This window comes from Lagopus leucura, unplaced genomic scaffold, assembly GCF_019238085.1.
Source record: "Lagopus leucura isolate 7727_CA_CO unplaced genomic scaffold, USGS_WTPT01 Super-Scaffold_1, whole genome shotgun sequence".
In the NCBI taxonomy this organism is placed as follows: Eukaryota; Metazoa; Chordata; class Aves; order Galliformes; family Phasianidae; genus Lagopus; species Lagopus leucura.
In genome coordinates, this window is record NW_024962250.1 from 30,973,556 (window position 1) to 30,995,541 (window position 21,986).

The window sequence follows — 21,986 nt, forward strand, 5'->3', positions numbered from 1 at the left end:
ATTGAAATAAAATGCAGCCTAATCAGAGCATGGAGGACAGGGAAACACAATCTCTCCACCAAAAGTGGCTGTTAAGTTAAATTAGATTAATCACTCCCACCTCCCTTCCTCCCCAAACACCCTTATTTTTAATGAAGGGGCTTACTCCTGTAATGCTGAATGCTGGCCAAGCTGCTGGACATTTAAAGCTAAATATGTAACATGCCCGCGACACACACATATCCTGTGCTTCACCTTTCCAAGAAAACTGGGGTCTGCTACTTGGTAGGTCTTTTTCCATCAGCATCTTTTTCATGACCCTGCTGAGAGACCGCTGCGCAGTATCCCCCACATCTCACTCCAGAAACAAATGACCAAATGCCAGAACAGAGGAGTAAGAAGGAGCGAGTTTAAGAGCTGTTGGGCTTAGTAGTGGTTTGTACTGATCACACTTGAATCTTTCTGCAAAGGCATACATGCAAAGAGGAAAAAACAACAACCACTAAGTAACCACTTCACATCTGCCATTAAGATTATTAAACTTCTTACAAGCGGTATTTACCCCACCTTCCCCACTACACACAAACATACACGCACACCCCAGCTCTCCAACGTGGCAACTGAGAGCCAAGAAAGCTCTCCTCTCCCTGCTGCAGCAACCGCATTTATTCCTGTTAAGGGGTTAACGATTCGTTTCCACTACTTCTCTCGAGAAAACCTACAATGAAAACATTGGCTCACGAAAGTGTTCTCACTGCCAGAATGCCACAGCGCGAGTGAAAAGTCCGTTTTGTTTTCATTACATCTCCGGGATTTCCGGCTTAACTCCTGAGCTTAGACATCAAATCCCTAGATACCCCACCCACCCACTTTTTAAAAAAAACACACTTATGCTGCACAGCCCACCAATTATCATTTGGAGGGTGGAAGGGAGTGGGGAGAAGGAGCCATGCAGAAAATGGTGCTCTCATTGGAGCAAACATGTGCTTCTCCCAAGCTCTGAGAGCTACCCAGTGTCTCCAGGCATGTAGTGCTGTCTCCTGAAAATGCAGTTTTATTTCCATACCTGGCCTCTCTCCTGTGTTTCTCACCCCCATCTTCGACTCTGACACAGACTTGGATCTCAGCCCCAAATCTATGCCCTCACAAGTGATGTGGCGTGACATAGAAACCCAAGCATTTCTTGTACAAAAGGTATGATTACTTCACAAGGTTGTTGTTTTTTTTGTTTTTTTTTTTTCTCCAGTTATGATAGAAAAATGTTCCAATCTCAAAAAAACACCAGAAAAGTTCAGCCTTTATGTCACAGCTGATTTGGTCACTGTGTGTATAGGCAGCGCAGTTCAAACATGGGCTGAGAAAGAAAAACAATTGATGGAAAAGGCACGAAAGGAGGCTACCTCACTCCATAGCAGTGTTCTGTCTTGCTGAAGCAAAGGAGCCTTTTCTGTACCTTTATGTACTTATTCACCACAGGAGAGTTCCAGCAACTTTTTGCATCTAGCTTTTCTGTTTTACAGTGCTTCCATGCAACCAGCTTTCTTTTCTCTATATTCCAGTGCAAAATTCCCCTGCAAAATCATGCAAACTCCTTTCTTGTAGGCAGTGCTCCTCTGAGCACACAAGCCTATTATTATTAGTCACATCAAAACAAATGCCAAAACAGTCTATATGATTATTAGTACTACTTTTACTTTGCTTCTGACAGCTCCTGGCGAAATTGTCAGGAAAAATGACTAATGACTGGCTGACCAGTGCCTTTTCATCACTCACCGTTAGTGTTTTCAAAAATCTACCAATCTTTCCATGCTAATAATGATCAAAGAAATGCACATTTTCTGGTCTCCCACATACGGCCTAAGTCATTTCACAAGAGGTCCCAAAGAAAAGCAACAAAACATTTTGCTGGCTGACAATTTGTCTGGACTCTACCTCTGAATAAGTCTAGAATCAGAAGAGGGAAATGGCAGTGCAAATTTGATGTAAATGAGCAAATTTTGCTCTTACTGAGTTACTCCAGACTCATGTCCACTTCAGAACAAATGGACCAAATGACCTTCTTAAAATCTCTCATCAGCCTGCAAAATGACACTTGTGTTATAAAGGTTTTGCCTAGCCTTGTCACAAGTACAGCCTAAGTAAGATGACTGTAAGTGGGTGTGATTAGAAAGAAAAAACACCAGCAGTGAGCTCCCTTTTTCCAGTCCGGCACCCTGTGCTGGGGGCAGGTCTCTGCCCACACGACTCAGCCGATCTGGTAGCGCACCACCGCTTGCAGGGAAATTAACCAAGGGGAACCGAGGCAGCACGGGGCCAGTGGGACTCTATGGGCAGCTGCTCCACTCCTGCACCATTACTCACCCTCCCTGCCCATGGGAGCTCTGCTAACCACGTGCAGAAGGCATAAAATAACTTTGAAAAACAGGATGGTGAGAGGAACAAAACAAAACAAAAACTGGCAGGGAGAACTGAGGGCAAAATATTCCTCAATGCCTGTTTTTTTTGGTTTTTTTTTTTTTTTTTTAGCCTATTTTTAAAACTCGATATGATTAATTTCACACTTGGCTATCACAGATGCTGGGAAAGCCTCTGCCAGACCCCGGTGCACGGCGAGTCTGGACCCCAGGCAGGACACAACTGGTGGCACCGTGGTGACAAATGTCATGGAGGGCGGCCAATGGGCCCTGGGCAACCGCAGCAGAGAAGATGAGAAGACAGTACTGGAGCAGTGCCACATGGGCGCGGTGAAGTTCAAGCAAGGGGAAATAAGTTTCGTAAGAAGCAGGTTTCTCACCTTCAGCTATTCCCCAGATTAAAGTGGTGCTCACCGGTGCCTGCGCGGGACACACTGGGCAGCATCAAGCTGCCTTATCCGTGATTCAGAGAGGCTGCGATGGGGCAGCGGCTGCCTGTGCAGGACTGCCTGTGAGACGGAGCCTTTATGGGGATACACATGTGACCTTCAGCATCAGCACATCCCCACACAGGCTGATGGGCCACCATCAGGCATATTTCTCTTTCCCCTTCCTTTCTCCTAGCCCACCAACCCACTGCATACAGGGGAAACACCACAGAGGGGTGCTGAGTTCTCTCCAGGGATCCCCCACAGGGACCACATCCCTCCTCAAAGGCTCTGCTCCTACCACAGACCCACATACAGCCTGTGGCTTGCACAGTCCCCCAGCCCATCTCCTGCTTCAGCACTGGCACCACAGGAAGGCCCCTTGCTGTGTCCTGACTGGCCCCACAGGCAGCCTGAGGGCTTCACGCTATCAACATTTCAGCAGCCCCTCGTCATGCTTGAAGCGCACCCCTGGAAGCCACCCAAGGGGAGGGTGGCCAGAGCCACCAATACCACACCTGGGCAGGGGTCCCTGGAGGAGATTCAGGCTCCCCCAGCACGGCCCCCGCGCTGCCTCTGGCGCAAGCAGGGCTATGAGTGAGATCAGCCGCCTTGTTTTTCTCCCTGTCACCCAAAGCAGAAGCTCAGCTGAGGCCTCTGGGGGCAGGAGGTTTGTTCATTAACCCGCTGCCAGCCCCGTTGTGCCTGACACCTTCACACACCCCCTGCCCTGAAGCGTCCCTAGTGCTGCTCAGAGGCACCAATTAGCAAAACACGTTGCTAAACACCTGACAGAGCCACAGAGGAGTAGGAGGAGGAGGCCAGGTAACTCCTCTGCCACCAGGGAATGCCTGGCAGGCGCAAGGGAAGGAACAAGCCTGGAAAAGCCTCACGAAGGGGATTTCAGCTGCAGCCCAGGTTTCTCAGGCTCTGTTACCACACGTTTCTGGAAGCCTCTTCTTCCCTGCACGGCATTTTTCCTTGCCTGGCTTGGACAGGGCGCTCCTGCCAGACCCACGAGACTGGAGAGGGGCTGAAAGCAGAACTCAGTGCCACAGAGGCCCTGGGAAGGGCAGTAGGGCGCTAAGGATGGCCCTCATGCCCTTCAGTATCTGGGACACTCTTTCCAACCTGCCCAGTATTGCTGCTGTCAGCTGTGGATTTCTTTCAGTTAGTGGTTTCCTCCCCTCGTGTGTGAAGGCATCATGATGGCTGCCTGAGTCCTATGGCTAATATGGGTGCACGGGTCCATAATGGTACATTGTAAGTGAATGTCTCAGAGTAGACAGCAATAATAATTAGCTGTCATGATTTGAAAAAAGGATAATCCATGCCATTGAGTTAACAATCACTCACACAACACACATGGATTTAACTAATCTTAATTTGGAGAAAAATAACAATTCTAAATATATCAAATAGCCTATTTCATGGCAACCTGCAGCGGTGTTTATCTCTGGCTTCCAGCACATTCGAGTTATTTAGTTTCTCTCACTGGCACTTTTACCATTCAAAAGCCTGAAATGAACATTCATGGAGCAGGGGTTGCAGTTAAATCCTGCCTCTGACAGGGAGCCTTTTTTTCATGATGCACATCCAGTTCAAGTACATAATGCATGGAGACTAGCGTTGGCGGCTGGGACAGGATGAATGAGGAATTCAAATCAACTCCCATGTCTTTCCTTGCACTGTCTTTGCAGAAATTAACACTGTCTTAATGAACCTCTGCTGCTGGTGTTGTCATGTGTCTGTGGCGGTACACTGCCCAGAGCACAGAAAAGAGAGAGACAGTCAGTCACAGGACACCTGCATTTCCAGGTCCCTCTTCAGCAAGAACTGCTCATCTAGTCATGCCTAAAATCTCATAAACATGAAAGCTAGGAAGAGGTACAAAACACAGCAGTGATCAAACTTTTCCAGAATACCTGCTACTGGTGAAGTGAAAGAAGTGGTGGCTGATAACTCCTAACTAACTCATTGGCCTTGCTTTGTTTTGCTGCACAACAATCTGCTACATCTGCTTGATGCTATCACATCCTCCGTATGAGAGGCAGAACTGATCTTCAACCAGGTCAGCCGATTTGAAAAAAGCTTTACAGGACAACCTGCCCCTGAGCAAGGCACATCCTCACAGTGGCAGCTAACATGTTAGCACATACCTTACAGATTGGGGGGGGGGGGTAACTACATGAAAGTCCCTTGAAAAGCTTGGATTTGCAAGTTACCAGTCCGGGAAAGATTACAGAGTTCATTATCAGAAGGTCTGATAAAAGCTGATTGCAGAGATAAAGTTGCCATTATCTCTACTGAAATGGCGGTTAGAGATTTGCATTGTATGCATGCAAAGTCTTGCACATTCCTGAGCTCTACCTGTCTCCCTGTAAGCGGCAAAAGGTCTGTTATGTGGTTGGGAGGGATTTAGTGACCAGAACGAATGGAGTTACCAAGAAATAAAGAAAGAAAAGCAAAAAGAAAAAGGGAAGTGAAGACCTCACAGCTAAGGAGCACCCCACATCAGAATTAGTAGTTGGTGAGGTGCTGCATCACAGCACCTTTGTGCCCAGAGGGAAGAAAGGTGCGAGGGGCAGAACCACTCTCAGCACTTGATGTACGCTGCCTGCGCTCAGCTCTGGGAAGCTGAGTAACATTTTGCGGTGTAGTCACACAGAAGAAGGCCGCACAAATCATTTCAACCAAATAAGAAGGTCTACAAAAATAACACGAGATCAAGGAGAGGAGCTGAAACCTATTTGAGGGCAGCAGCGGTGGCAGCATATTTCAGGGAGCCGGAGAGGCGAGAGGGTGATTTCTGGTTTCCCTCTTCAAATATAAAGACTCAATTATCTTTGAACAGCTTGCTTTACACATGAATTGACACATTTATTTTACAATAAATAACTGAAAGTTATCTATGTTTCCTTTACTGTTAATCTACACAAAGAAATAATAAACAGAGCTTGTCTACAAAAATGCAACTACTGCAGTCCTCAGAATTCAATTAAGCTAAAATAATTAATGCTTCCACCATATTAAATTACTTTATACATTTGAGCCACTGAAGTTTTTTCATTCTTTAATCTTTTTCGCCTTTTTATTTAATAAAAAAAAAAAAAAAAGTTTTTTTTAAGGGGGGGGGGGGCTTGTCTAGGAGGGGGAAAAAGAGCATGATTTGCTGTTAAAATGTAATGGTCTCCTTTAGCTGACACAGCATGTAGAGTGTTTTGTGCCTTTGATTAAAATAACATTTTAAATGCTTTGAACAAACATATCTCCCCATACTTCTAAGGGATTATTTTACATATTTCTTGGTGGAATAAAGAAATTCATTCTTCCTGTCGCAGTACAGAAAGGCTAAGAATATCTTTCGTCACATATAAAGTAAAAATACTGTAGGCTGTTGCATTATTAACAAAAAAATAAAAAAATAAAGGGAGGGGGTGGCGAGGTGGGAGAAAGCTGCCTTAGAGATTAAGTTTCCCTTTTATGAAATCGTATTTAGTCTCTTTTTTTAACAAATCTAACAACAATGCTCTACAGCCGCTCACTGGGAAATACCTTTAATGTTAAATGCAGATTCTGATTTTCTTGGCTAATGCAGAAAGCCTTTCTATTGAAATATAAATAAGGGGTTTGGTATATCCCACTAAAGCCTTTCCAGTGAATGACTTCTGTGGGTTTTTCATGGCTACCCTCCATGGCTGTAATGTGAGGCTTTTATCCTACTATTGAAAACTATCCGTTGCTATTAAAAAAATATGGAAGGACACTGCATCTTTTATCTCAGAACTGGGCTCCTAATTGAGAAAGCATTATTACTGCACTATTTAGTGGATGTCCCTATCTCCATGCACTGCTGAGAAAATGCCAATCAAATGATAAACTCTTTTATTTTTCTCAATTCAAAATCTTTCATACGTATTTTCATTTGATATTCAGTTTAGTCTGAAAGAGATTAGGTGCTCCAGATTGGCATTTAATTTTTATTGTTATTTTTTTTTAATGACTTTTCCACACGTGAATAAAACCTTCACCCCTCTCTCCCTGCAGATTTTCTACATGGCAAAAGTTCTGCTTGCATTGATGCTGACCCCCAGGAGCTGGAGAGGACAGCACCCTCTGAGCTGAGCATGCCCATTAAAGTACTTTGTTTCAGACTGAACTTGGGCACAGATTGGTAAAAGGTGAGATCTGTAGTGCAGCTACAGTGTAGTTTTCCTGGACCAGCCTTACTAAGCACTGGGTTCCCACTGCAAGCAGCTGAGCACAACCAGCTTGCAGGTATTGGGAGTGCTCAGCACCACTCAGGAGGCCTTCAGCAGGCAGGAGGAGAAGCAGTTCCTGAATACTTCTCCCATCAGTTGTGAAGGAAATCTAGCCCTCAGAAAGCTGTTACACCACAAGGGATTCATCTCTGCCAGGAAATGCATTTACAGCTTCTAAAGGATAGGGTAAGAATGAGGTCAGGACTTACGGTAGTGATGCTTTCAGTGCTACAGCAGAGGCTGCCTCTGTTATTGCCCCCTCAAAGCTACCAGCTGCCCTGAATTGAGGTGATGTCTGCACCCTTAAAGATTCCTGGAAGATGAGGTAGTCAATGGATAGGATATGCCCCTTTCTACAAGGCAGATCACCTGGAGGTCTGAGGACTGCAGCAGTTCAAAGTCCACATCCCCGTTTACACAATGACCAAACTGTTCAGAGGTGCTGGGGAGGGACTCACACACCTCCAGTGCTAAAAGAGGGAAAGCTGAAGCTTTGATTGTAAAGATAGGAGCTTAGTACTACTCTGCTGGGAATCCCCTCGTGGGAACATCTCTACTACAGTCAGGTTTCTGGACTGTCAGATCTAATCCTGTAGGACACTTCCTAGAGAAATTGGGATAGTGGCAGCAGTGACAATTTGACACTGGTCTTCTGCACTGGATGCAGTCAATTTGAACACAAAGGCCAGTTTGAGGGGAGCTCCTGCTGCATAACACAAAAAACCCACTCTCCAGCAAGGAGCACAACCCTTCCTTTCAGTGTGGCAAGCAGCGTGTACTGTGCTGCAAAGAGAAGAAACACCCTGTGCTCCACAAGCTGCCCCACATCATGCACTCTCCAGCAGTCATTCGTTTCCCAGCAGTTCACCCATGTGGATGCCATTGCTGCCTGTCCACCACCAAGCCAGGGGGATCTGCCAAGAAAATGCTAACTGCTAAATCCTATCTGAGCACCACGGCTGAGGGGGTTAGGAAAAGGAAATGCCTGCAATCTGCTCATCTGGGTCAGTCTCTTTCAAAAATCCTATTTGGGGATGTGTATGCAAATAGAGGTGTCCCCCACCCAGTTCCGGCCATTTCAGAGGCCCAAGACAGGCAGCACAGTCAGTAACTCAAATCAGAAAGCTGAAATCCACCCCAGCAGAAGGAACGAGCAAGGACTTGATGAAGCCCTGCTCAGCCCTCACAGACAAGTCTTCTCCCCATTTGCACCAGCGGAAAGAGCATTTTTCCATCGACTTCACTATCAGGAATTGACCTTTCCCAGTGGGTCTGCATGTTAGGAAGCACATTTGAACTGGGCTGAACTGAGCATCTCACCAAAGTCCCCCTTCCTACACCACTGCTACCCGCCTAAGGACATTCCTGGATTCCTCCACCCCCAACATTCTCCTTTTTCCTTTGTGTGTGCAAACCGTCCGTTGGTTCTCTCCAGGGGGATAAAGAGCCCCTGGTGTCAGAGAGCTGATCCTGTGAAGAGATGTATACTGGACCACGTGTGGAGCACACAGCCCCTCTGAGCACCCCAGAGCCACAAGGGACCTCCAGGCTGATGGATCCTACAAAGACCTGTGGCTGAAGCCTCCATTCCATGGCACATTCTACAGGGCTTTTGTCAAAAGATTACCTAGGCGGTTGATTGAGTGTAAAACATGCTGTACCTGCAATGTTCTCCTGCTTGGGGCAAATTCCTTTTGTAGGCGTGAGAAGACGGTCTTCTTCATCGGGTGTGACTTGGATCCCGATTTCCACTGGCTCTGACACTTTCCTGAGCTCGGCGCGTGAGGAGGGGGGAGGGCTGCTCTTATCCATGCTCTTTTCATAGCAGACACCACCAGTGCCATTGCACTGTTTTCTCTTGTGCTCTATAAAAACCAAGATGTCTCCCAGCGGGAAGTTCATCTGACACTGTCCACAGGTTAACAAGTCGGGGTCTGTCCCACCTGCAGCGATGCTGATGCCACCTGGCTCTGCTATTGCCAGGCTCTCATCCTCGTCGGCGAGTGCCGGTTCCACATGGTCAGCCTCTGCTTTATATGGACAAGGAGAAAGAGGGAGGAAAAGGGCAAGGGAAGAAGAGAAAGAGATTGCTTTGAGTGTTCACAGACTCTGACAGATGCATCGCAAGAGGCCCAGCCACCCCCCCCCACACACACCCAAAAGAAGCCAAGACTGATTAGATCTTTCTTTCATTTTTCAGCTTTTCCACTCTCCCAGAATGATTTCAATATATTTTGCAACCAAGCCTGCCTGAAACAAAATGGAAAGGCTGACCTGGCATAGCTTTCCTGACAGCTCCTTCCCACTGCTGCCAGCACTGCAAGGAGATCAGCAAAGAGCCATTTTGCAAACATTCGAGCCCTGAGTCACTTTCTGAAACGGTTCCTCTCTTTTTAACCCACCTTCTCATTCCCACTGCATCTCCCAGCCATCTGGCCAAGACCCCATCCAGCAAGTCTTACACACCCGAGCCTCCTCTTTCATTTCAGTGTGGAGAAAAAGCAGGGAGTGAAACACTGGGCAGGCAGGGTCAGGCACATGACATCAGTACCACCACCTTGTCCCATTACAGACATCAGCAATGTGAAATGGCTGCCCATTGGCACGGTGGGACAGAAAACTGTTTGCTGGAAGGCAAGCAAGATGTATTCTCATGAAAAGTGAAGATGTTTCAAAAGTGTGTACAGTGGGAAAGAGAGTAACATATTGGAATATTGGCTCAGCCCAAAATCTTCCACTTATTTTACCACTGCCAAATACCTGTGCAGTTGCTATTTAGCTTAGTAAATGTTTTTATAGAAATCTTGACCATGGACCTTGTGGTCTTCATACCATTACCCTCAAAACACTCCAAAAGCGTTTCTGAATGACCTGAATCTGTTTTTAGGAAATAAGCAATTTCTCATTTCACCATTAATAAAATGCAGCATATTTTAATGAGCATTTTGAAGATAATTCTTACACGATAAAGTAATTACAGATCACAACCCATTTCTGGGGCAATACTTGTTTTTTGTTTTATTTTCTCTTGTTCTGCTGCGTAACTGCCAAATCATACAAACCTTGGTCTTTACGTGGGCAGAATTTCCACTGACTTTTGCCTAAGGCTGTTTTGCCTCTATGAGGACTATAGGATTTGGGCAGAACAAAACAGAGGAGCTAACAGTATGTAAATCAGCAAGTGAGACCTCTAATCGAATCAGGATTAAAGGAATAGTAGGAGAAATGTTCTTTATTGGCCTGAGTGGCTTGCTTATGGATTTCCCGGGGAAAGCAAGTTACACAAATAGCTCAGAGAAGTGAGACCGAGATAAGCAGATGTCATAATCCAGATCTGGATTCTCTTCCTGGCCGAAGACAAAAGGAGTTTTGTCTCCTTCTTCAGCAAATCGGGCAAAAAAAAATAAATAAGGACCATAGAAAAGGGACAGGAGGTAGAAGGTGAAATGTATCATCTGACAACAAAAATGGTCAAGCCTCAAAAAGGACAGGTTAGAAAAAGAATCATTCCTGTTTTCCCCTTCCAGAATAAATAATTGATTAGTGTATCTACCAGCTGTACTGCAAGTTGCATCAGAGCAGCAAAACAGAGAGAACTGAGGGAACGGAAGGACTGAGATCCCAGCAAAGGACTCAAGCACACCGCATCCCATGAGCCAACAATGGGCACAGGAAGGCTTTGGCTTCCCAGCTCACCCCAAGGTTACCAAAAAGCACCATCCTAAAAACCCATAATTACTTTTCTCCCTTTAATCTAAGTTGAAAGGGAGTTTGAAGACAATGTTACATAATTAATTCATCAATTTATGTTATGAAAAGGTGCCTCCTTGACTCAGTGAAAATGTAACCATAACCCTGTGCCGAACAGGGACTGCCGGGAAGAGAGCGGATGGCTGTGAAAAGTGTGTCACAATGCAAAAGGTAATTATTTAGTGCTGCGGTTCCCTTTAATGATCTAACATTGAGCAATATTGTTTATATTGAAGAGAGCTTGCACCTTTAATTACCAATTACATATACATCATTTTAGAGCCAAAAGAAAAGGACTGTGAAAAGGGTCCTTTAGAAATGCACACACTACTTCTAGGAAGAATTCCTATTAAGGGGGAGCAGAGTGTCAAAATATTAAAAAAAAAAACCTCACAGAGAGACATACACGCACATACACAGACAGGAGATGGGACAAAGAGCTGGAAAAGACAACAGGAAAACAGGAACTGAACCCAAAGTCGTAAGGAAAAAGGTGGCAGAGGGGGAAATGTTTGTTACAAGTTTCATGTAACGTTCCTATAAAGCTTTCAGATTAAAGTCGGTCTCTCAAATTACAAAGGCCGAATTTTGGCATATATATAACAAATAAAAAGAAAAGCACAGGTCTCAACTTTATTATCTTTTTGATGTGAGGATTTTTTTTTCCCTGTGATTTAAATTGTGCTCTTCAGAAAATGTAGCAAAACTGCTGCATTTGATAAAGGTCCTGACCACGCAGCTCTGCAAACATGAAGGAGGTTTTAGCAGCTAAACTGTTGAGAATTCTTTCCTTTCAGATCCGCAGTTCATTTGAATATTAGTTAAATCCACATATGCCTATTCACTTACACTCTCTCACTCTCTCTTTCCAAGGACTCTGCAATGGCACTTTTTTAAAATAACATCTGGTATTCCTTCATATTTTGGCAGTCGTCACATTTACCGAAATTCAGCTTTTCGTTTGCTCGGTGAGGGGAGCCCTTGTGATCCGTAGTAATTGGGTTTCAAACTACCAAAATTTTATTTGCCTCAACTCTGTGTCTGATCTCAGCTTAACAAATCATCAAGCAGGAGACTGGCCGTAAACCTAACAATGCAGGAGCTATATTACAATCCCTTATTCAGAACATGGACAACAGACATAAAAGAACGAAAAACAAAATACTGAATAGAACTTCAAATGCATTTTATCCATGTCAATTTGCATTTTTTTTTTTTTACTCAGAGTAATAATAATAATAAAAAAAAGGCTTCCTATTGACAACTCAATTAAGCCATTAAAAACCTACATTCAAGTAACATTACAGGAGAGATTTAAAACCCACAAAGGAAAAGAGAAAAAAGCCTGAAGTCCAGCCCATAACGCACCAGGTCATGCCTGGTTAATACAGCAGCAAAGATCTTCTGCCAGGAGTCCTTTAATAGCAGTGGGGCAATTTAGGCCAGTCTCAATCTAAGTTCTGACTCCACTTGTGTCTGTGGGTTTCAAATGAGTCGCTTCACATTATTTGAATTTAACTCTGTGGTTTTATTTCTGTTTGTTGGTAGCTGGGTTTGGGGGGAGGAGGGTGTTTCCTCGGGAGTATTTTATTTCATTTATTTATTTTTTTAAGAAGGAAATGTCGAGCCACACAAAAAAAGGAGAATGGAAAACATCTCATCTCCCTTACGTGGGAAAAAGGGAAAAAAATGCAAACGAGTTATTTCCAGGCAGGACTTGTGCCCAGGTTCTTCCAGGTGTGTTAAGGTGTGCCTGGCATTATCCCTGTGCCCAGAGGCTCCTCCAAAAGGCCCTACACCACCTCCCAGGTGAGCATGGCAATAGGGACGAGTGATCTGCAGGGACATTGGCAACACTGCTGTCATTCGGTGGCTTCATGAAATCAATGCAACAAGACAATCTAAATCAATTCCTTTACTTTGAAAAGCATTATGCTTACTGTCTGGATTCAGAACAGCATCTCAAAGCCTACAGTGCCAAAATGCAGCAGACAATTTTCTTAATTCCACAAAGGCAGTGTCGCAAAACCACCAGCACTCCTCTTGCAGTGTGGTGACATCATTACAGCATACGCGCCCCATGCAAACAATACTCTTATGCCCAACATTAAAGCAAATGCACATGCTAACTACTTTCTGCCTGTCAAATGTCTCAAAACCATGCCCATTAGCAGTGAAAAAGACTGCTACTCAAAATCATCTCAACGGCCTCAGAGGACAGTCCTGTAGATGCTTGTTCACAGGCTTTGCACGAGGCTGGGTCCAGCCACCAGTGATTTATTTTCTTGTGTTTTTATTGCACTGCAGAGTGGAAGGTGCAAAGGAGTCAGAAAGTGGGCTCCTATCTTCTTTGTTTTTTGTTGTTGTTTTTTTTTTTTCCATCCCCTGGTCATCAAAGTGATGCATAGGAAGGGGGAAGAGGGATGTTTTGGCGCTGGGCACTGCGTGTTGAACTCCCTTGCTACATTCCATTTCTGCAGTGGGGTCACAAACCTATACCAGGGGGGGATGGATAAGCACTGTTAAAGCCCTGTTTCTGAGTCAGGGTGCTCCCTTGGGATGAGCTGGGGCTGCCTTGGGGCCAGGAGCCCACACACACAACTATAGCTGGCTTCGAGGAGAAGCAGGAGAGAGCACAAATAAGTGACTGCTCGTCAGGGTGTTGCCCAAAGCGGGCCTGAAAACGATGTCCCTTCCATCAACACCCACATGTCACATTTACTGTAACATCAACAGGCTTAGTGGAAATAGCTCGGATCACGCGTTCCCGAGCTGGGTTATCACAGAAATCGGTGTCAGGATCCTCACTGCACAATGACTAACACCGCATAGCAGGCGATGCAGCCCCTCACCGCCCGACTTTATCAGTAACCCACTCCAGGTCCCCTCACAGCTGCAGAGTGCAGGGTTGAGTCCACAGCTGCACCTTGCGCCAGCATCACAGTAAGCAGTACCAGGTGCAGCTTAGCTGCCACCAATTCTTCATTTTTCCGAGGACAGAAAAGCAATTATTCAAATAAATTAAAAATAAAAATAACAACAACAAGCGCGAGGCTGAGTTGGCCGAAAGAGGCAACCTGTGGGGAAGCCCCAGAAACAAATGGGTCGGCAGCTCCCTGCTACTTTTCAAGAGACTCAGCCGCATGCCAAGTGCACAAAGGCGGCTGGAAGGGCTGAGAGGCTCCGCCGTGCAGAGCCGCGCCGTGCGGAGCCGCGCACCGGAGCGCAGCGCGGAGCAGCCGGAGGCGGCCGGGGGCACCTGTGGGGCCGGAGCCTCAGCACCCAAAACAGCGGAGCTTCCCATTGCGCGGGGCCGTGCGGGGCCAGGGGATGGGGGGCCCCCAGTTAACCCCCGCACGGGCTCCCGAGGGTCGGCCGGCTTTGCAAAAGTGTCCCGAGTCACTCCGAGAGCGGTTCGGACCGCCGCGCACACCTGGGACGGAGCGAGCCCGGCCGTAAGGAGCAGAGCAAGGCACGGGACTTAGGAAAAACGAGGAGGGAAACGGTACGGTAACCCCGCGGAACCAAAAGGGAACAAAAGCCACGAACATTCAAGGGTCTGCACTCAGCGTTTGTCAGATGGCATTTCACCAGGAGCTCCACGCGCTGTTGAAGAAGGGAGTGGCGTGTCTCCTCCTAAGTAAACTATACGTTCACCAAAAAATATTTACTGCTTTCGAGAGCGTAAAATGCAGAGGGACTTCTATAGACTGCAGAAGCTGTAAATCGTCACAGATAAAATGGGATGTGATGATGGGATCTAAAAGCATGCTTTGTTCCCCAGTGAATAGATTTGTTTTATTTAAAACTCAACGACAGCCAAGGAGAGAAAGGAGAGCTCGGTGCCACAAAGGCAGAAGGAGCAGTGTTTTGGTGCAGGCTTTGAGCTGCCTTAGAAAGGGATACGTGGAGCGCGGGGTTCTTACCGAAAGGTTGAAAAGGCGTGATCAAAATTCCGTAATTAGTTCTGAACGCGTATTAAACACACGGCCACTCTGTTCTTTTTTAGAAATATCAGTCTCAAAAGAGCCTGCTTCTCAACTGTGTATGGAACACTGTTGCTCATATACAATTTCCTTAAGCCTTTTTTTTTTTCTTTTTTTCTTTTTTTTTTTTTCTCTCATTGAAGCGTATTCATTATAACGTTCGGCGAATTTATGGCTTATTCCAGTGGCTTAGTAAAAGGGGTCATAAAAAAGTTAAGTAAACCAGTGTTTTTTTTCCTTCCCCTTAACTTTGGATTCCTTTTCTACCCTGCACTGTCTGCTGCTTAGTCTTTGGAAAGTACCTTGGGCATATCCAGCACATACAAATTATCAACTGCTCCAGGAAAAAAAAAAAAAAAATTAAAAAAATGGAATTTCTTGCACTGAGACAACTGCACAAAAGACTTGCATATGTCAAAAACAGAGAACTAAGTCCCTGTGAATGCTGCACCATTAATCAAATCCCCGATCTAGTGTCACTTTTGCCAGTAAAATGATGATATTCTTCTAACCCCCTTCTACTGGCGCGTGCCTGCAACGCATGAAGTGTGTCCCTCTGCTTTAATTTGTTTTCGAGCAGCCTGCTTTAGGCATTTTTTATATATTCCTTCAGAAGGAAAGGGAAAAAAAAGAAGAAGAAAAAAAAAAAGAAGTAGAAGAAAAAGCTGTTACTTAAAGCTCCAGCAAAGGTCTACAGCACAGAGCAGGCATCAGCTGTGGGGAGGGAGAACAGGGAGCAGATTGAGCTGATGTTTGGGGCTGAGCACACGGCTGGATTGAGGCTTGCAGCTGTGGGTGCAGAGGAACGGTGTGCAGCCTGCCCAGCTACAATCTAAGAAAGTAAATAAACACCAAAGAGGAAGGTGCTGTAGTAGAAACAGCTGAATGAATCACACGTTTATCAATGTGTGCCATTATTGATGGCTTTTCCCTCCCTCATTAAAAAGGCACACATATATAAATCTATCTGCAGCCAATGCTGATACTTCACCAAGTGCTTTTATGGCATCAGTAACTTTCAGGCAGGCAGGGAGCCCAGCCGCCGTTTGTTTTTCCACGCGCTTCTCTCAAGGCTGCTACCAAGACAGGACCAGGGCTGCCGACATCTGCACTGCGGCCCTGGAGAAGTCATTGCCCCAAGAGGAAATCCTGGGCAGAGAAGCAGAAGCCATCTTGGTGCTGGGAGGCTGCTGCTGGGCTCCAGCACAGAGAATGGGATGGGAGGGAGGCAGAGGAAAGATGGGAGGAAAGACAGCGTGCACGTACATGTGCGTGTGCCGGGGGGCAGAGGCACCGAGGTGGAGGAGAGGGAGATTCTTGTTCCTCTTCATAAAAGTTAGCAGTTGTGGAATGGAAGCAAAGCTGCGATCAGCAAAGTTTGAGGGGCTTGGGAGAGGAGAAGGGAAGGTTTCCTGTCGCTGGGTGCCGTTCTCTCAGTGTCAACGGTTTGTCAGATGGGCTGTGGGCTTCCAACAGGCTCGATTCAAACATTAAATGAAGTAGAGAAATCATCAGATAAATTGCTGGCCCTCACTACGCAAGAGTGAAGGGTTTTTGTACAGTTGATGACAGCCCTGATCTTTCGTCTGACCTAATTTACTTCTCTCAGGTTAGAATAGAGCGCGCCTTCCTGTCTCAGGATAATCTTCATCCCTATACCAAGTACTAAAAATAAGACTCTGTTTGCACTATGCTAACCATATCATCTTCTGATTAATTTCTCATATTGGGCAAAGTGAGAACTCTACTCCGACATCCAGTGATTGAAGCTTCTCATGTGCACACCATGAAATTACACGTTGGAGCAAGGAATGTCCCGCTAAAGTCCACCCATGGTGGGCAGTCAGGCAGGCAGAGAAGAGCTTGGAAGAGCTGCAACTTCTACACAGTCTATGTGGGTTTGTACTTCTCTTTAGGAAAGAAACACTTCATTTCATTTATTTTCATTTGCTAGAGCTGCAGATTTTTTTGTTATAAGGGCCTGAGCTACACTACACATCAGCAGAGCCTCTGGGCAGGGGTATGTGTGGCTTTTGTAGATGTGATCAACCCCCAACTCAGCGTAGCTCCAGCTCCTGTGCTCACTATGTGCCCACTGGAAAAACAAACGTGGGTTTCCCTTCGCGAAAAGAGCCTCACTGGTGTACAGGTAGCATTATCCTGATCTCTATCCAACAGCAACAAATTGAGAATTAAAACATCGCACATTGACAAGAAAAAGAAGGGGGAAAAAAAAAAGAAAAAAAAAAGAAAAAAAAAGAAAAAAAAAAAAGCATTGTTAAAAACTAATTTTAATTTAAAAATAAAAAATAAAAACAAACAAAAAAAAAAAAACCTCCCGTAATCCCAAGTCGATTAGCCGCGATTTAGCTAAAAATAGCTGCGCCTGCCTCGCAGCCCCTCTCACCGAGCGCCGGGAAGATCTGCGCGTGAAAATCGATCCTCCAAGTTGAGGCTGCGAACACCGCGCGGCGGCCGCCGCTCCCGGCGCGGCGCATCCCGGAGCCCAGCGCACATCGGCGGGCTCCGAGCTCCCCCTAGTCGTCAGCAGCCGCCACTGGCGCGAGGCGGCCCGGCGGCACGGCTGCCAGCCAGCAAAGTTTATTTTGGAAAGTGTTTTCTATCAACAAACAGCGCGGAGCGCGAAGCGATGGAGGTAGGAAATGGGGAAGAGGAAGCAACGTTGTGTGCGAAGGGTTTTTTGTAGGCGAGAAAGGTTCGCTAGCCGAGGAGGTGGCAACTGGAGTCGGGAACTGATGGCGATAATTTGTATGACTTCTACCAGCGCGCACTCCTCTAAGTCATAATTATTGTCAAATCTGCCACCAGACAACCCTTTGTTCTGCAAAGAAACAGACGTTTTGCACAAGACTGGGGCTCTGGCCGCTCCCATTAGATGCAACTGGATTGTAAAACCTTGAAGACTTGGTTCTCAATATTTAAAGCAGCCTGACTAAATATGCTCTTCATCTGCCGAGCGGCAAACAAATGCAAAATGATTTCTCACCCGCTGAACATCCATCTCAGCCACTGAGCACATCAACCAAAAGGACGAAGCAGCCCAGATTCACCATCACTGCACAGCACTTTTATCAAAATATTTTAAAAGCTCAGAAACTATGAACATACGTCGCTATTTTTTCTAATCTCACATCAAATACAAATAGATCTAAATGAAAAGCAACCTGGAAATCAACAGCACACGGCCCCTTTCTTTCCTGCCCTATTTAGAGACGACACATGTAACGTCTTTCTAAGACACGTTCTGTGCGCACTGTGCGAGTATCACGGCCAAAGCAGCCATCACCAAAACGATTTCCTCTCTAACCCTTCAGTCTCTTTGCATGAGAGTTGGTTGCACTACTGTGTTTCTTTCCACGAGATAAAGCTCACTCATGACACTGGATCTAAACATGTTTTAAGAGAAGCTACTTGAAGCAATTTGCAGAACTTTGACATGCAAAAAAATCGGAGTGCTTTTTGTTATTATTTTTAATGTAAAATGTTACAGGAAATTATTACTTTTCCTAGGGAACCTGTTGACCAGGCAGGAAGAACCTTCTTGAGAACTGGCCCTGCACCTGCAGCCGTACAATCTCATTGTGCCTCTCCCTCCCAACCTTCGCAGCTGCTCCGCAGAAAGGTTCTCGCTTTGCCGCCTCCTGCAAACCTGCACTCAGCAAGCTCTGCACATGCTCTCGCCTTTTACATTTCCTTGAAACCCAAATGCAGAGCTGGTTTGAAGGCAGATTTCTCAAGTTCAAAAGCAAAAGAAAAAAAAAAAAAGACAGAAAAAAAAAATCAGATCCGAAGCTGGAAAATCAGCAGTTAGAATCAAACCAAACTAATGTTTCTTTGCACAGAGCAGCTCTACAGCTCCGTTTCCTCTCCTCTTCTTTACCTCATTGCCTCTCTTGTTTTGTCCACCCATCTAAGTGAGCTCAACCACCAAGTTTGCTCTGTTCACCAGCACCGTGTTCTGGAGCTGCTCTGTGCTCTCCATGTGTTTCCCCTTTTTGTGCAGCATATGCATGCACTGCGGGGCTGCCTGGGTGAGCCTGGCCAGGATGAACAGGCCGCTTTACTTTACAGTGTTGAGGACCAAGGTGCTAATGAGACACTGCAACTCTGGAGCACAGCTCCACTGCAGCCTCTCTGCTTTTTTGTGTTTGTTTGTTTGCCTTACACTCAGGGTCTAAACATTTCTTTGAACACCGAGAGCATGAAACCCAATCAACTCCAGCTAAGCGGTGTCAGAAAACCCTTCTCTTCTTTTCTCTCATCTCTCTCCCCATCTCCCTTTCCTTGCCTGGCACAGACCTCCAATCCATCCTGAAATGCAACTCTCCTGACAGATGCCAAAACCAGAGAGCGGGGGGGGAGGGAAACAGAAGCCCAAGCTAAACATGACATAAATGCGAGATTTCAGAAAGCAGTTCTCAATCCATCCTGGCTTTAGAGGCTTGGCTTGGGGTTGAGTTTGTTCTGCTGCAAGTGTTTCGCTTTCCTGCTGCCCACTACTTTCCCAATACCCTTCTCAGAGCTCGATCTCCTGGTTGCAAACTGCACCTCTACCAGAGCAGGGTGCGATCATGCGATCACCCTCCTGCAGCCCGCAGCTGGGGCTCAGTGCGCTGCAATGCCTCCATTCCCCCCAGCATCAACCCTACGCAGCCCCTCTGGCTCCCACCCCCTCCTCTCCTGGATACCTTCCTTTTTTTCTGCCACTGCTCAGTATGCAGCATGATTTCTCCGCCAGCTTCCTTAGGATGGAGAGAGAGATAAACACGGAAGGGAGGGAGGGAAGCTGTGTACTGCTCTGCTCTCCATTCCTCCCCAGCCTCCCCGCTAAACCCATTGTACACGCAGCTCCTCGGCACCTCTCTATGCTCTCCTGCTTCATTATTTACTTTCAAGTAAAGCGATCAGAAAATGAGATCAAATTGGAAGAACAAACCTACCTGGCTCTCTTCTCCAACACCAGCACCCCCACCCCAGCACCCCAAGCAGCGACAGCAGTGAGAAAAGAAATATTTCACTCCTTTAAACAAATTCAGACGTGCGCAACAAACCCAATTTTCCGCACTCCCCCCTCCTCCCCTACACCCCACATCTCCTCACAACTGAGATGGGAAAGTGGAAGAAATGGCACGGGGTGATCTGTTGTGTTTGGGTTGATGATGCTTTTTCTTAAATTTAAAATAAAAATAAAGGTAGTGGAGGGGGTGGGGATAAGGAAAGGGGAAATGCATTTTCCAAACTGGATGGTTAATAACACAAATGTGATTAATGAAGAAGTGGGGGGGGGAATCCACCTTTTATGGTGATGCAAATCTGGTTCCAAAATAACAATGAATTATACAGATATCACCACCCCCCCCCCCCTCCCCCCCCCCCCCCCCCCCGAAAGAGAGCTGATACCCAGACGCATCTTCATTTGTGTTCCACCAGCTGATGGGCTAGGGGGGATGTGGGGGAGGAATAGGTTAAAAAAAAAAAAAAAAAAAGGAAACACAGAAAGAGCGAAAGAAATTGAAATTTCGGAGCCCCAAACATCCCTTCCAAACCATTCCCTACGAAAAGAAAAAAGATCTCACGGGAGCTGGAAAAATCATATACACATCTATCTATCGTTTCACGGGGAAATCTTACAAACAGAAATTTATCACCGGTAACAAAGAAAGAGAGGAGCTCGCAAGCACCAAATGCTCCTGGCAGATGGCTCCTATTCTTGGCTTTCAGGGGAGGGGAGAGAAGCCGGGGGAATATTTTATTTATTTAAATTTTTTAAAATCTGAACATAAATATTCGGATCCGCCGCGGCTCAGGCTGAGCCCCGGGCTGCCTCCGTGCGCGCCGCCGCCCCCCGCAGCACTGCAACTTGCGGATACCTCAGGGAGGAGGTGGGGGTAACGGGGGGGGTCCGGCCTTCCCAGCGGGATGCGGAGACTCAATCCGGCCACCCCCCTCCCTTCAACCTCCCCACGGCGTGCGCGGCTTTTTCTGATCCCCCCCTCCTCTACTCCCCCCCCTCAAGCGGGTCCGATGCTTTCGGAGAGAAACGTAGAAGCCACCCCCCCTGAACCCCCCGCCCCCACTCCTGCAAGCTTTGTATCCCCGTGTCCGGTGCAGCGGAGGGCACTGGGGACCTGGCCGACCCCTCTACCCGTGGCACAAACCCCGTGGGGTTCTGGGCGGCCGGCGGAGACGTGGCCCGGTGCTGCCTACGGGCGCTCGCTCACCCCTCTCGCTGTGCTGCGAGGCTGGGAACGGAGAGGAGGGGGGATGCTGCCGGGGGGGGGGGGGGGGAAGGGGAAGGGAGGCTAGCTCCTTCCCTCTCCTCGCTTCTTAGCTTTTTTTATTATTATTATTATTATTATTTGAGGGGGGAGGGGGGTGGAGGGGGGCGGTGTGTGTTTTCATTTCACAATGGGAGCTTCGGGAAAGTGCACCCTCCGCTCCTGCTCCGGCCCTGAACCGCTGCTCGGCCGCATTCCGTGCCCTGCAGCCCCCAGCATCTCGGGGCAGCCCCTCTCTCGCCGGCCCCTTCGCAGCCCCGGCCGAGCACAACGTTCCTCCCCACGCGTTCGGAGCAGAGTTCTCTCCGCCGGCGGTGCACCTGGGGCGGGCAGCGCTGCCGCCTGCCCATCTACCTGCCCCGCGCCGCTTCCCCGGTCGGCCCGCCGCCTCCCAGATCAGTTTCCCCCGGCCGCTCCTCTTCTCCAGCCCCGTCCCTGCTGCCCACCTTGGTTCTCACCCCCCCGGACCGGCTGTCACGCCGATGCAAGGCGCTCGGCCAACTTTTCCCCGGAGCGGGCGGAGAGGAGCGGGGCCGGGGGGCGAGCTGAGGAGCCCCCGGGGGGCGGCCCGGTTCATCCCGGTCCGGCTCAACCCGACCCGACCCGCCCCGGCCCCGCGTCCCCGCATCCGCCGCTCCCCGCGCTCTCTCCGCCGGCAGCGCCTTCCCCGCACCGCTCCGCGCTGCAGCCCGCCCGCCTCACCTCCGCACCGCTGCAAACGCACGGCAAACTTCGGGCTTCTCCCCCCCTCCACCCCCAGCCCATCCCCCCTAGCCACACACACACCCCCCTCCCCTCTTTAATTCCCTTCTCCTCTCCCTCTCTCTGAAGTCATTTCGAAGCTTTGGTTCCTCCTGGAGACCCCCCC

The 21,986-nt window shown here is 47.5% G+C and overlaps 1 protein-coding gene across 4 annotated transcripts in view; it reads right to left on the reverse strand.

The window, feature by feature from the left end:
- BCL11B (BAF chromatin remodeling complex subunit BCL11B) overlaps positions 1-21,986 on the reverse strand; it is a 93,136-nt gene that overhangs the window by 70,810 nt on the left and 340 nt on the right. For 2 of the 4 annotated variants that reach the window (XM_042868459.1, XM_042868443.1), the window contains exon 2: positions 8,745-9,110. In XM_042868459.1, coding sequence (XP_042724393.1) covers positions 8,745-9,110 — 366 coding nt within the window. Of the gene's footprint in view, positions 1-8,744; positions 9,114-21,986 lie in introns of all 4 variants that reach the window. The other 2 variants (XM_042868467.1, XM_042868452.1) reach the window with 1 other exon arrangement.